The sequence below is a fragment of the Gymnoscopelus microlampas genome (genome assembly GCF_963454915.1).
Source record: "Gymnoscopelus microlampas genome assembly, chromosome: 16".
Taxonomy (NCBI): Eukaryota; Metazoa; Chordata; class Actinopteri; order Myctophiformes; family Myctophidae; genus Gymnoscopelus; species Gymnoscopelus microlampas.
In genome coordinates this window covers 49,441,330-49,455,258 of record NC_139953.1, presented here as the reverse complement: position 1 = coordinate 49,455,258, position 13,929 = coordinate 49,441,330, and the positions used below count along the sequence as shown (strand labels likewise).

The 13,929-nt window shown below is 40.6% G+C and overlaps 1 protein-coding gene across 46 annotated transcripts in view; it reads left to right on the top strand.

The window, feature by feature from the left end:
• The window catches only part of LOC311063267 (serine protease FAM111A-like), a 33,942-nt gene that overhangs the window by 5,280 nt on the left and 14,733 nt on the right, over nt 1-13,929 (top strand). For 15 of the 46 annotated variants that reach the window (XM_084082592.1, XM_084082591.1, XM_084082593.1 and 12 more), the window contains 5 exons: nt 328-411; nt 2,136-2,222; nt 5,442-5,525; nt 6,106-6,171; nt 8,679-8,744. The exons of 1 other annotated variant lie outside the window; for it this stretch is intronic. In XM_084082592.1, coding sequence (XP_083938718.1) covers nt 328-411; nt 2,136-2,222; nt 5,442-5,525; nt 6,106-6,171; nt 8,679-8,744 — 387 coding nt within the window. Of the gene's footprint in view, nt 1-327; nt 412-2,135; nt 2,223-3,808; nt 3,847-5,438; nt 5,526-6,105; nt 6,172-8,678; nt 8,745-13,929 lie in introns of all 46 variants that reach the window. 30 more of the 46 variants (XM_084082613.1, XM_084082607.1, XM_084082606.1 and 27 more) reach the window with 18 other exon arrangements.

Below are 13,929 nucleotides of genomic sequence, written 5' to 3'. Positions count from 1 at the left end.
TAGCTTCACAGCTATAGAGGAGGATGATGTTTCAAACACAGCTTTATGTATAACTAACCACTATGAACACAACTTAAACTACTTCCATTTTATACACTTCTGCCGCTTGTTAGTGTGTTCATCTGGTTGTGCTGTTCTCATGTGGAAATGTTTTGTGCCAGGGACCCCCAGAAGAGAAGATTTGTTTAAAGAAATTCTAAAATGATTATCTAATGAATGTGTGAGATGTATAAAGTATGAAACAGCTGAATACAAACATATTTGATGACAATAGTATATATTTATGTTCTTTCATAATTACTACTTGTGTTAATGTAATGATGACAGCTCTACCAGCAGTTGGCGATGATTCTGGGATAGAAGTGCAGGCAGAGACCACTCTACCCAGTGACAGCTCAGAGGAACCCACAGGTACATGGGAACCAGTGTTGCCAAATGTTGGAAGAGAAATAAGCAACCAGGGACCCGTTTCACAAAGGCAGAATTAAATCATCCTTGATGTAAAGCCAAATCCAGGTTTGACAAGTCTGCTCAGTACAGCCTGGTTTATTCTGTTCCACGAACGCCAAGCCAGGTTGAGAAGGAGCGACTTTGTGGAGCCAGGATGGTCAAGCCAGGCTGAATGCACGTTCACATATTTCTTTAAAAGACCATGAGGTTGAGCACAGATTTACTGATCTTGAAATGGAGAAGAAGCGTTTTAATACGATGAAGTAAGCTTAAAAAATAAATCCTGCTGCTGTAATACAACTGAGACTGAGAGAATACTTTGGGGGTTAATGGTGGATAGACTGAATGTGTAAGGATCCCCAAAATATAGGCTGCATTTACTAACCACTGTATTAACTTGAACTTCATGATACAATGATACAATTGTCATATAAATAAATATAATTCATTTAACATAATTCTTCATACTCACTGTAAGCATAATATGAAATGTAACAATCAATTACAGTAACATTTAGTAAAGTATTAATGTTCACAAAAGAAAACATACGGGAAGTATTTGATTCTCCTCAAGTTAACCACTTGAACCCCTGCAAACTTATTCTGGGGGAACCATCCAAAGATTGCCAATCTACAAGCTCAGAAGTGTTGTGAGTTTGTAGATTGGCTGTAGGTGTAAAGTTATAAAAGAGCGTACCAAGGCTATAGTTATAAGGTGCGTTTTAATACTAATTATAGAGGGTTTAAGTGGTTCAGATTAAACTAGTAGGCTATGTTTCCTAAATCATATTGAATTGCATGCTTTGAAAAATAAAAGGACAAACGATCAAGCTCTGAAGATCAAGCCTAGTTTTGTATACATTAATTTGAATATATCACTCCAACGTGCACAGTAGACTACTACTTTTAACGTTCATTACATTCAAGCGGCATCTCCGCAACGCTTGGCTCAATATTGTACTTACTGTACATACTTACTGTACTTACTGTACTTAATGTACAAGGCACGAGCATGCATTCATTTGTGTCTCCCCGTTGTTAAGTCAATCCAAATGAACTAAAGTAATCCAATAACTTGTCAGGATAGATCAATAAAGAATCCATAGTCCAGGCAATAATCTGACAGAAGCTAATCCACAACTCAGCAGCGAAAATAAAAATGTTACTGGTTTAATGACTCATTGATAGATAATCCTGTGTGTAGCCTAACTCCAGTTATATATTCCACAAATAGGCCTACAGGCATAGCAAAATAGATCACCTATAAATATGGTTTCACATAGTCTGACTTCACAAATAATTAGTATAAAAAATGATGATGGTCACAATGTGTTAATAGCATTTTTAAAATCTTTCAAAAATAGTATAAGATTGACATAGTTAGGCAAGAAGCAATGACCTCCACCTATATGTCCTTACATTACAAAGTAGTGTCAATGAACAGAGTCTGCTGCTCATACCTGTGGATTTGAGACGAGATACTAACCACTGTTCTATGGAAACAGGAGATATTGTGGGTGCTGGGCTGCTGTATGGAAACCCAGTTTAAGATTGACTATGTGTGAGATTTATAAAGTATGAAACGGCTGAATACAAATGTATTTGATGACAATAGTATATATTTATGTTCTTTCATAATGACTACTTGTGTTAATGTAATGATGACACAATATATTCCTGTTCAGCAGCTCTACCAGCAGGTGGCGCTGATTCCGGGGGAGAGGTGCAGGCAGAGACCACTCTACCAAGTGACAGCTCAGAGGAACTCATAGGTGAATGGGAACCAGTGTTGCCTTATTTAATTCTGGGGGGGGCTGCACGAGAAAAAACGCTGTTAGGTGAAGCCCCCAAGGTTGGTGCCCTGTCCTGCGCTGCTTTTATCCGCCAGATTGGGACGTTCACGGCATATTTTGCACCATTACGGTGCGTTCATCATCGGTGACGAGTGCCTCTAACAGCCGCTGCTGGCTGCCAGCACGCAGCGAGGCGATGCGAGGCAAACACTCACATAATCACGTGCAGCATGCGTCCCCTCCCCCTGCGCCTTATGGCTGTACATGGGGCCGACGCATGCTTCAGCGTGATTGTGTGAGTGTGGCTTCAGGAAGTAAATTCCTAGCCTCGATCTCCAGGCTTTTATTTTTTAGTTTTGCTAAAATATAAAAGCTTGGAAATTCCTGTCCCAGCTGTTGGTACGCGAAAGCGCCTCGCGTCGTCTGATGTGCCGCGCATTATTTATTTTGGGTGCACATGTGCACCTGTTATATGCACCCCTGTCTATAGTCATGTGATCAACACGGATCTGTCCGATTTTTCATATTCCATCCTGATTATATTGGCTTCCAAAGTTTGCAGGATTGCTTCGTTTGGAACAAAATGCCTCAACTCATGAACACAGCATTCGATTTCCACATTTCCAACATTTTGCACACACATTCCCTCTAGGTTGAGGAAGAAATGCCACCCTTTTAACCTTGGCGTGTTATAGCGCCACCAGCAGGTCTAATTTACCGAAAAACGTTTTTGGAACAAAATGCCTCAAATAATGAATGCAGTGTCCGATTGCCTTGAAAGGCCTCAGGATGAATGGCACCCTTTTCATATTGGTCTATTATAGCGCCACCAGGAGGCCACAAAAACCTACCATACCTTGCGGAGACCTGTGCTCCGATGAGCACTTAGTTTGTATACTTTTTGCGCTGGATTTGCTGTGATTTGTACTCAATGTGTTGGGTTTTGCATTGGTTTCGCTGTGATTTGTTTACATTTGTTATTAATAAGCAGTTTTATTAACAACCTCCATTTGGTTCAATTTTTACACTCTGAGTGTACAGACCTTTAACACATCATTGAACGCCAGAGGTTAATCTCATAATGTACTTACCAGTGCCAAGTGTTTATTGTTGTTTTTTTGTTTTCTTCATGTCGCCATAGACCCCGCTAAACACGGTAAAAAAACGTGTTCATTTGGTTCGACACAAACACGGGATCCGTGTGAAGTAAACAGTGAAAACTGCGATCCTATCCGTTCCGCCATTTTGAAGTTACAGCCGTTAACGTTAGAGCGAGCGATGCGGTGAGAAAAACCACAGCCGAGATAACCGACTCCAAAGTTGATGCCTAGACAGGAAACGGATGGGAACGAAACAACCGGAACCAGTTTTATTTCGTTTCCGGTCGGCCCCCGGAACCGGAACGGGTAAAAAAAAAAATCCGGAAAGTGCACTTTTTCGAATTAACATGGGTTTTTCAGTTCGCGTAGATCTACACGATTGGCAGTCAATGTGTTAAGGGTCCATTTGGGTTCATAATGACTTCCTGTGTTAATGTAATGATGACGCCATTTTTTCCTGTTCAGCAGCTTTACCAGCAGGTGGCGATGATTCCGGTATAGAGGTGCAGGCAGAGCCCACTCTACCCAGTGACGCGTTATTATGAATCCCACGCCGCGTCCTGGATTTAGACCCGCCTTACGTGTCTGATGGGCTCCCCGGCAGGCATAGTTTTACTGAGGTTGGGGTTAGGGTTAGGTTTAGGCATAGTCTTACTGAGGTTAGGGTTAGGGTTAGGGTTAGGTTTAGGCATAGTTTTACTGAGGTTAGGGTTAGGGTTAAGGTTAGGTATAGGCATAGTAGCAAAAACGAGAACTGTCAATCACAGCGACTACTGACCAATCACAGCGCCCGCTCAGCGGGTTTGCCACGACGCGGTGTGGGAATCATAATAACGCCCCAGTGACAGCTCAGAGGAACCCACAGGTACATGGGAACCAGTGTTGCCAAATGTTGGGAGAGAAATAAGCAACCAGGGGCCCATTTCACAAAGGCAGAATTGTAGAGCTTGTAGATCAACTATTTTATAGAGCAACTGTTCTAAATCCCCAAAATGACACAGATGCTTTCCTGGTGCTAATGGGTTAAATATGTGTGATGTCTGGAGTGTGTGTTCACCATTGTGTTTAGAAATGATCAGACTCTCTTAATCAGATTGATTTACAGTAAGCAAGGTAAACACGAGGTAATACATCAAATGCATAGAAATGGAAATCTCTCTAATCTACAGTAGATCGGCTATTTTCACAATGTTTAGCTGTGGAACCGAGTCTAACAAAATGTAATGCCTTAATAATAATAATAATAATAAACTTTATTTGTAGAGCACCTTTCATGACATGAAATGCAGCGCAAAGTGCTTTACAGAGCAAGAATACAATTACAGTTACAACCAATTTAACAATAAAGCAAACAAATATAAAATAAAATAAAATAAAAGCAAAAGCATAAAACAACATTAAAATAGGCAATACAGTGAGGACTTAAAAATCAACCAAAGAATCAGCTAAAAGCAAGAGTGAAGAAATAGATAGCTTAGAGCTGTGCTCTAAGCTATCGACAGAGGCTGCCTGTCTTAGGTTTAATGGGAGTTTATTCCACGCTGTCGGTCCGTAAAAGCAGAATGCTGCTTCACCGTATTTTTTATACGTCATTGTAGGCACCTCGAGCAGGTCAGCACTTGAAGACCTGAGGGGCCGGTTTGGAACATATCTCTCTTAAGCCCTCAACTCCAACAATTTTAAGTGCTTGTCAGGATGGGGGGGGTCCCCAGTTTAAATATGATTATTTTGTGGGGTCACGGCCTGAAAAGGTCAAGAACCACTGGTCTACATTACATAGTTAGGCAAGAAGCAATGACCTCCACCTATGTCCTTGCATTACAAAGGAGTGTCAATGAACAGAGTCTGCTGCTCATACCTGTGGATTTGAGACGAGATACTAACTACTGTTCTATGGAAACAGGAGATATTGTGGGTGCTGGGCTGCTGTATAGAAACCCAACATAAGATTGACTAATGAATGTGTGAGATTTATGAAACAGAAAGTATGAAACAGCTGAATACAAACATATCTGATGACAATAGTATATATTTATGTTATTTCATAATGACTTCTTGTGTTAATATAATGATGACACAATATCTTCTTGTTCAGCAGCTCTGCCAGCAGGTGGCGCTGATTTCGGGGGAGAGGTGCAGGCAGAGGCCACTCTACCCAGTGACAGCTCAGAGGAACCCACAGGTGCATGGGAACCAGTGTTGCCTTATTTAATTCTGCTTTCGTGAAATAGGCCGCTGGGACCCGTTTCACAAAGACAGAATTAAATCATCCTGGACGTAAAGCCAAATCCAGGTTTGACAAAGTCTGCTCAGTGCAGCCTGGTTTATTCTGTTCCACGAACCAGGCTGAGAAGGAGCGACTTTGTGGAGCCAGGATGGTCAAGCCAGGCTGAATGCTTAGTACCAGGGACCCCTAGAAGAGAAGATTTGTGTTTAAAAAAGATTTTTCAAAGATTTTTCCAACACTTTCAAGATTTTTCAAAAATAGCAGATCTACAAGCTCGGCAGCGCTGCACGATGCCAAGCTTGTAGATCTGCTATTTTTGAAAACCACTGTTCTAAATCTTAAGAGTTTTCTGAAAAATGTATGTTGCTGTGTGTGTGTGTGTGTGTGTGTGTGTGTGTGTGTGTGTGTGTGTGTGTGTGTGTGTTCACAACAACTCTTCATTGTGCTAGTCTATAATAAGTTCCATTAACCAGCCCAGTAGACATTGTAAAATGGAATTTGTTGCTTCATATTGTTCTATGTTTCCTGTGTAAAGGTGGATATAATACCAGCGCTGCTGCTTCAGCGGGAGAGCCCAGTGCTAGCTCAGAGGAACTGGCAGGTACTGTACAGAGCAGATTTTTGCAAAACATTTATTTTGATATTACTCCTACAGATTTTGTCAACACTGATCTGTCCGATTTTCCATATTCCGTCCTGATTAGATTGGCTTCTAAAGTTTGCAGGATTGTTTTGTTTGGAACAAAATTCCTCAAATCTTGAGGAATTAAATGCTATCTTTGTGGAGCCAGGATGGTCAAGCCAGGCTGAATGAGTGTTCATGTATTTCTTGAGGTCGAGCACAGATTTACTGATCCTGAAATGGAGAAGAAGCACTTTAATTCGAGGAAGTAAAGCTTAAAAAATAAATCCTGCTGCTGTAATACAACTGAGACTGAGAGAATACTTTGGGGGTTAATGGTGGATAGACTGAATGTGTAAGTACCCCCAAAATATAGGCTACATTGGGGGGCCTGTTCATGCGCTGTGCCTACCGGCCTGGCTTTGACTTGTTCTGCCTGTGTGTGTGTGTGTGTGTGTGTACGTGTGTACGGATCTGCACGTGCAAACAAACGCACACATGTAACATAATGACGATCTGTTTCTGCAGCATGTAGTACGATGCAAGCGAATGATGTTGGTGTTGGGTTTCTCCGTGACATGATGATTAGTTTGAATAAGAAAATAGTGCTTCTCCAGTCAACGTGTTGTTCGTAGCATGAGTTTTAGTCAACACAACAGTGGAATGCTTATGGCACCTCAGCGTGAGGAGATTAGTAAAAGGGGAGGGGCATGCATGAGGAAAAGGACAGATCTTCAAGCTCACAGTGCGTCGCTCGCAGATCTGTTTAGTAAAATGGTGACGATAATGACATTGGATCACATGCGGAAGTAAACAATATGGGGAAAGATTGCAAACATTTTGTGATTATTAGAAGTGGAGACACATGTAAAGGCTGAAACTAAAGTAGATGATGCTGTAGCCAGAGCATGATTTTTGTAGCAAGTAGGGAGAGAATTGGAGAACTGCTTTGGCACTGATCCATGCAAGGACTAAGTTCCTAGCTAGGATAGCTAAATTCCTTGATAAATCCACCATGAGGACACTGGTCTCAGCATTAGTCCAATGCCATTTTGATTACACCTGTCTAACATGGTACAGTGGTATATCTAAAAAAACAAAAGACAAACTACAGACGGCACAAAATAAATTAATGAGGGAAGTCCTTTATCTCTCTCCAAGAAGCCACATTGGCCAAAACCAGTTTAAAGAATTAAATTGGCTCCCCGTAGAAGACAGAATAAAACAACTGAGACTTATAATGGTCTATAACATTTTAAAAGACCAATGTCCAAATTATTTTAAAGGTTATTTTCAGAACGTTAGTTACTACCATAGTGTGAATACAAGGGCCAGTGTAGCAGATCTTAAACAACCAACCAAATTAAAAAACAAGGTAGGTAAGAGCTCATTCCAATACACAGGGGCGGAGGAGTGGAACACAGTCCAACACGAAATAAAATTTGCCCAGTCACTAAATAGTTTTAAAAATATGTTGAAAAATTGGCTGATGGGCAAATTAAATTAGAGTCAGGGACCCCTGTTGGTCTGCATTGGTCTTGTTGTATGACTGGTATTGGATGCGATAAATGTAATGTTCTATTTATTTATTTATTGGTCTATTGTGCTTTGTTTTTTTTATGAATGCCTATGGTGTTGAGTGCTGTTGTTGCAATGATTTTAATTTAGTTAAGGTAAAATGGCAAATGTGTTGATAGTTAGAAACCATGATGTAATCATTTATGTGGGACCTCAACGGAAATAAGTCCTTGGACTTTTTGTGATATCCTGATATATACTGTACTGTGCAGTGTGCACCTCGGTGAATTTGTACCATAAATTATCAAATCAAATCAAATCTATACCTAGTTTTTGTACAGGCTTGCTTGAATTAGGTAGCAGGATGATGACACAATTTCCTCCTGTTCTTGACCCAGTGACAACTCAGAGGAACCCACAGGTACATGGGAACCAGTGTTGCCAAATGTTGGGAGAGAAATAAGCAATGAAAACAAGCCTGTTTGGATCTTCACCCTCTGCAATAGCTTCAAAGCTTTAGGGGAGGATGATGTTTCAAAGGCAGCTATATGTATAACTGGGCCACTATGAACACAACTTAATTGCTTCCATTTTAAACACTTGCTGTTTGTCAGTGTGTTCATCTAGTTGTGCTGTTCTCATGTGGTTACAGTTGTTCATATGCTTGTTTTGATTAACTCATTAATATTAAATATGTGTGATGTCTGAAGTGTGTTCACAACTACTATAAACCCTCTTCATTCTGCTAGTCTAAAATAAGGATAATAACCAGCCCAGTAGACATTGTAAAATGGAATATGTTGCTTAATATTGTTCTATGTTGGGGCGCCTGCTGGCCTAGCGGTCCAGGCACATACCACATCCGTTAGTAATCCAACTTGACAGTGTGTCGCGGGTTCCTGTCTATATTTTTCAATTTTAATTTCAAACAATATATATATATATTGTTCTATGTTTCCTGTGTAAAGGTGGATATAATACCAGAGCTGCTGCTTCAGCAGGAGAGTCCAGTGCTAGCTCTGAGGAACTGGCAGGTACAGAGCAAACACTCTACAGTACAACAACTACATTCATTGTATAATGCTGAGTTTACACTGGAAAGTCCCCACACCACATGTAAACAGTTTGCTGTGATTTTTGTCTTTCTATTTTTTGTACATTTTGCATTGGTTTTGCTGTGATTTGTTTACATTTGTCGTTAATTGGCTTTGATTGGCTAGCGAGACGCATGACGAAATAAAAACCTATAAATAGCAAAATTACTTAAAAAAATCATCTATATTTTTTGAAGTGACCATCACTGTGATGACAACTGTTGTTTCTAAATATGAATGGGGTGTGATTTTTTTGTCTCTGCCAGGAGAGTTTTACCCTCAAAGGGGGGTTTTCTTGTCAAGTGACACGTGACAATATGTAATATAAATAGGTAAGACAGGATTAATCAGGGACAGTACTGGCGGAGACCTGTGCTCTGAGGAGTACATTTTCTAGTGTAGTATATTTTCGATCCCAAAAGCGGGCTATTAATAACAGTTTCCTGGGAAAGAAGCTTTAAAGTAGAAAGAAGTCCAGAGGTCCAAGGTTTCAGGTCAAGCATCGTTTATTTCAGCCTGACTGGACGTCTGCCATGTGGGTTCCGATCAGCAGCGCGCCCAGTCACATACAAAGCACATTATTTATACAAAGCTCACCTTCTACAACAAGGAGGGGCTAGGTGGTTTAAGCCCAGCCCCCCAACACACATACATGTATTCTAACACAGTTGTCGGGCCGAGTCCCCGCCTACATCTTGGTATCCCACATTTAGCAGTTATACAGTGTAACAATCTTGTCTTATTTCTATTTATCAAACTTTACGTTTACACAAAGGCTGGTTTAGTATTTCTGGTTCAACATCTCTCAAGCTTTAAAATGAATCCACACACTTTAAACTTTATGGTTTCAAACAGTAGTTAGAAATACAATGAGTCAAATAAAAGCCACATTTACTCCAGACTGAATCTTTTCCTTAAATGGCATTTCTCTTGGTTAACAGCACAGATCATAGTTATCCACTTTATTCATTTCAAATACTCATTTAAAAGACTCGTTTTGTGTTCAATGTACCTAGTCTTATTCAACAGAGTTAAAATTAAACTTAAAGGTCTTCTGTAGACATTCTGTCCTACCCAACCACTATGCATTCACTGTCGGGGGTCAGCTGCCTCCTCACGAGGGAACAATGGTTATTCTGATTAGGTTAAATAAAAACAAAGAAGGACACTTCTCAACTGAAGGTGTCAACACCTGGTCTCCAGTGATTTACATCTCTTGCCCTGTGAGAGTTTGAGCTTCAAAAGATCTAAACACAATAGAACAAAGCCCCTCTCCTGGAGGTGAACAACAGCTTATCCTATAGAAAAATAAGAGTTAGGGTGAGGGGAAATGCAAATTGATTATTGCAGCCGTCAAGCTTGGGAGTTTCTATAACACAGGATGTATTATGATCAATTATGAGAAACACCGTGTCCATGTTTGAAACGATACTACAATCCCCTCTTGGGAGACTTAATAACGTCTCCCACAAAGGAACTTTCAAACATGTGAAATAATAAAGTACTGGTTAAAACACTCAGTGTTGTTCGCTCCTCCAGCCATCTGCTCGACCTAAAAAGAATTAACACTCAGCAGCTACTTCTGCATACCACTGAACCTGTGAAACGAATCATTTGGTTACTTGATCAAGACACATCATAACACACACTTTAACAAGGAATGTTCATTCTCCACGCGCACAGAAATGTTCTTCTGTTCTTTCTTTTTTCGCCTAAACTAATAAACCGCAAAATTCTTCTTCTTTTTTTCGAATGTCCATGTCCGCTTACTGGGGAATTTCCAGTCAAGCTGTCCACAGCTCTTGGGCAAGGGGAAAAGAGGGGGTTTTGTGTAAATGATGAAGGGGGGATGATTGTCATCCTTTCCATGACAATGGTACGGTTTCTCTTGTTTGACAAAAGGCGTGTGAAACCTGCTGGAATCACCTTTCCACTGAGGGGGTTTTGTCTTTCATCTTGACAAAGCAACTTTGTAGAATCTCAGAAGCCCCTTGATCTCTGGAACCTCCTGCTATCTGCCTGGGACGATTGGTAGAGCTGAGTCGACAAGTTAACCCCCATGGCTCCCTGCTGTCAAACTGTAACACCTAGCCGTCTGCCCGATATCTGTCATCTGTCGTCCTGCCGTGTTGCTTTTGACGAGTAGTTAACAGCCCTCTGGTCGAAGATTCACGCCATCTCCTGGTCTGTAGAGTTGCACCTCCTGGTGTCCTGCTGTGCTCCTGCTGTGCTGTAGCGACTCTGAAAACCCTTCTTCTGATGAGTAGACAGATGGGAAGTTGTCCCACGTCTGGCCCTTCTCTCTGATGAGTGACGAGCTGAGGAAGATTCACACCGCCCCTCGTTTGCTGCATCTCCTGGTTCTCAGCCTGGGACGATTGATAGACCTCCTGCTGTCCTCCGCTAATGCTGAGTAGACGCTCCTTTCTCCTGCTGGCGCCCGTCACTTTTTCACCAACTCCTCCTCACTGGCCTGGACCCCTCTGGACAACAACTTCTCCAACTTTCTCCAACTGTCTCCAACAGATCCTGGCAGGAAAATACTTGACAAAAACTTTTCCCTACTCTTTTCCTAATAAACCAGCCATTCATCCATGACACTAGGTGCTTCCAGACAAATGACACATTTTAACTACTGTATGTCTCAGTCAATTCATTCCTACATAAGTTATACTCGCTAAGTTTTCCATTTCAATCCTCTTGATACTTTTTCAAATTTTTCCTCCTTGTTATATTTTTCAAACTAATGATTCTAATAAACCACTTAACACTTAAGTCCTATTTACTGTCTTAGCAACTATTTAACCTATTTTCCTCACGATAATTCAAAATTTATACTATAGTACTCTCTGTACAAGCATTCCCCTCTTGGTCCTAGATTTAGTAATACCAGAATTTTTCTCTCAATATTTTCAAAATGTGTACACTCCTTAGAGCCTAATAAATCTATGTTACTTAAGTACAGATCTACAAAGATCAGTGTAAGATCAGTGCTGGGTGATGTTTCGTCACAAGGGTGTGACGTCTCTTTAAACAAGATGAAGCAGACCACCCTATCTGTCTGTCAATTTCTATCTAATCTGTCTACCTTTTCCTATCCTGGCGTCTCGAGCCTGAGGATAAACTCCCCTCCAGTCACCTAATTGTGACCCTCAAGGTTCTGCCAAAACTATACTAATTATTAGGTCTGCACCAGAAAAAGACTTCTTCCACCCCTGGTAACTCACATCAACCAACACTTACCTTAAAACTGCGTCAGATTCTCTTTCTTTCCCTGGTTCCTAACAAAAACAAACAAACAAAATGTGGTAATTTCAAAGCAGACACAGACATCTCCTATTAAATGCTTGGATTTTGTATATTGTTCTGTTACCTTTATATAAACGAATTTCAGCCTATTTTTAGCCCCAGTGGTGAACCACTGAATTAAGTATTTAGTTCACTTATCGAAACTCTAAATATTATACTCGATCTGTGAGATTAAAAAGGATAGTGATCCAGACCGGGAACTGTCTATACGCTGTCACTCAATTAAGGCAAATTTACAGTTTACATTTTAGCACAAAAGAGAAAGGTCTATGTCCTTTTAAAAACCTGAACGAAAAAATGTAGTCCCTTCTCTTGGCCCTCAAAGGCCACCAATGACTCTGTCCTAAGATCTCCTATTTAATAAACTAAAATCCAATTCACTTTAGCAAAATAAGAATCACAAATATCTCCCTGTTGCAGTAGTTCAGGTGTTTTTTGGAATGAACCCCCAAACTCCTGTAATCAGAAAGCCAGTGAAACCTCTACTTTATGGTTTCTCCATTTTAACCTTCAATTATATCCAAACCATTACTTTTAAAATCAGCTGCGCATCATGGCTTAGTACAAATGAATAAGGTATCTATCAATCAAAGCACGTTTGTGTAGCTAAGACATCCGTTCTTTAACTTCTAGGCACCTTTTAACCGATCCAATACATTGCTATGTCATGGTATTCCAGCCGTGTTCAACCTCAGCGTCTCCCCAGAAAGAATATGAGCGACTGCGTGTCTTGGCCAAAGTCACGCATATCTCTCAGGCGTGCACTCCTGAGTCAACCTCTCTGGAAAAAGCCTCGATCCAACACCGACAGGGACACCACGACCACAACAACACACTAGACCAGCCAAATAATTAAACCCGCCATTAATAAAGCACAAATCAAACCGAATCAATCCTAAATAATAAAACCTTAACTCTCAATATTTAAATATCTTCACACGGACATCTACAAATCTATAGTTGATCAAATTTAACCTTTACTCATATTATTCCAATTACATCTCAATTTCTTCTCCTAAATTCACTCTTTACTGTCCTCTTTTGTAGATTACTTTAACAGTTCAAAGATTATTTTCACTATCATTTAGACTAAATCGTTATATCAGTTCAAAATATTGAAACAATCATTTCATCTCACCCCTCTACAGCACTCTTTGCAGAAGATGTGCTGTACAAAAATGAAATCCACCAATCTATCTCAAGCACACAGAAGCACCGAAAAACTCTCAACATCCAGTCCAACAAGAAATAAAAATAAAACTACCTCCCCAAAACGCAAAATGCGCCACAAACACACGACCGCTCGCCGACACACATTCACACACACACTTTTCCCCAACATACACACACGCTCTATCACAGACCATTCGTCAAAAATCCACGCACGAGACAAACACAGACACAGAATCACACTCACATCTCCATTGTCCAGTCCAAGAAAAAATTGCATCACCACGAAAGTGATAATTTAAGAAAGCAGTACGCAGCCGAAAAGCCACAAAGTAACCTCAAAGTATGAGTGATCACACGCCCCTTGCGTCCAGCGCGCGCAGCCTCTGATCATCTAAATCTCCTCCTTGTACCTCCAACACACATACCCACAGACATGCCACTCGCCCCTACAACAAAGACTCATCACATACCTTCACAAGACCAACATTAAAAGAACAGTAACATCACCACGAATGTGATAATTAAGATATCATTACACAGCCGAAAAGCCATGACCCCACAAAGACGTTTTCATCTCCAAGCAGACCGAAAAGCCTACATAATTAAGTCCATCCATAAACCTGAAAGTAGCCGCTTGCAAAAC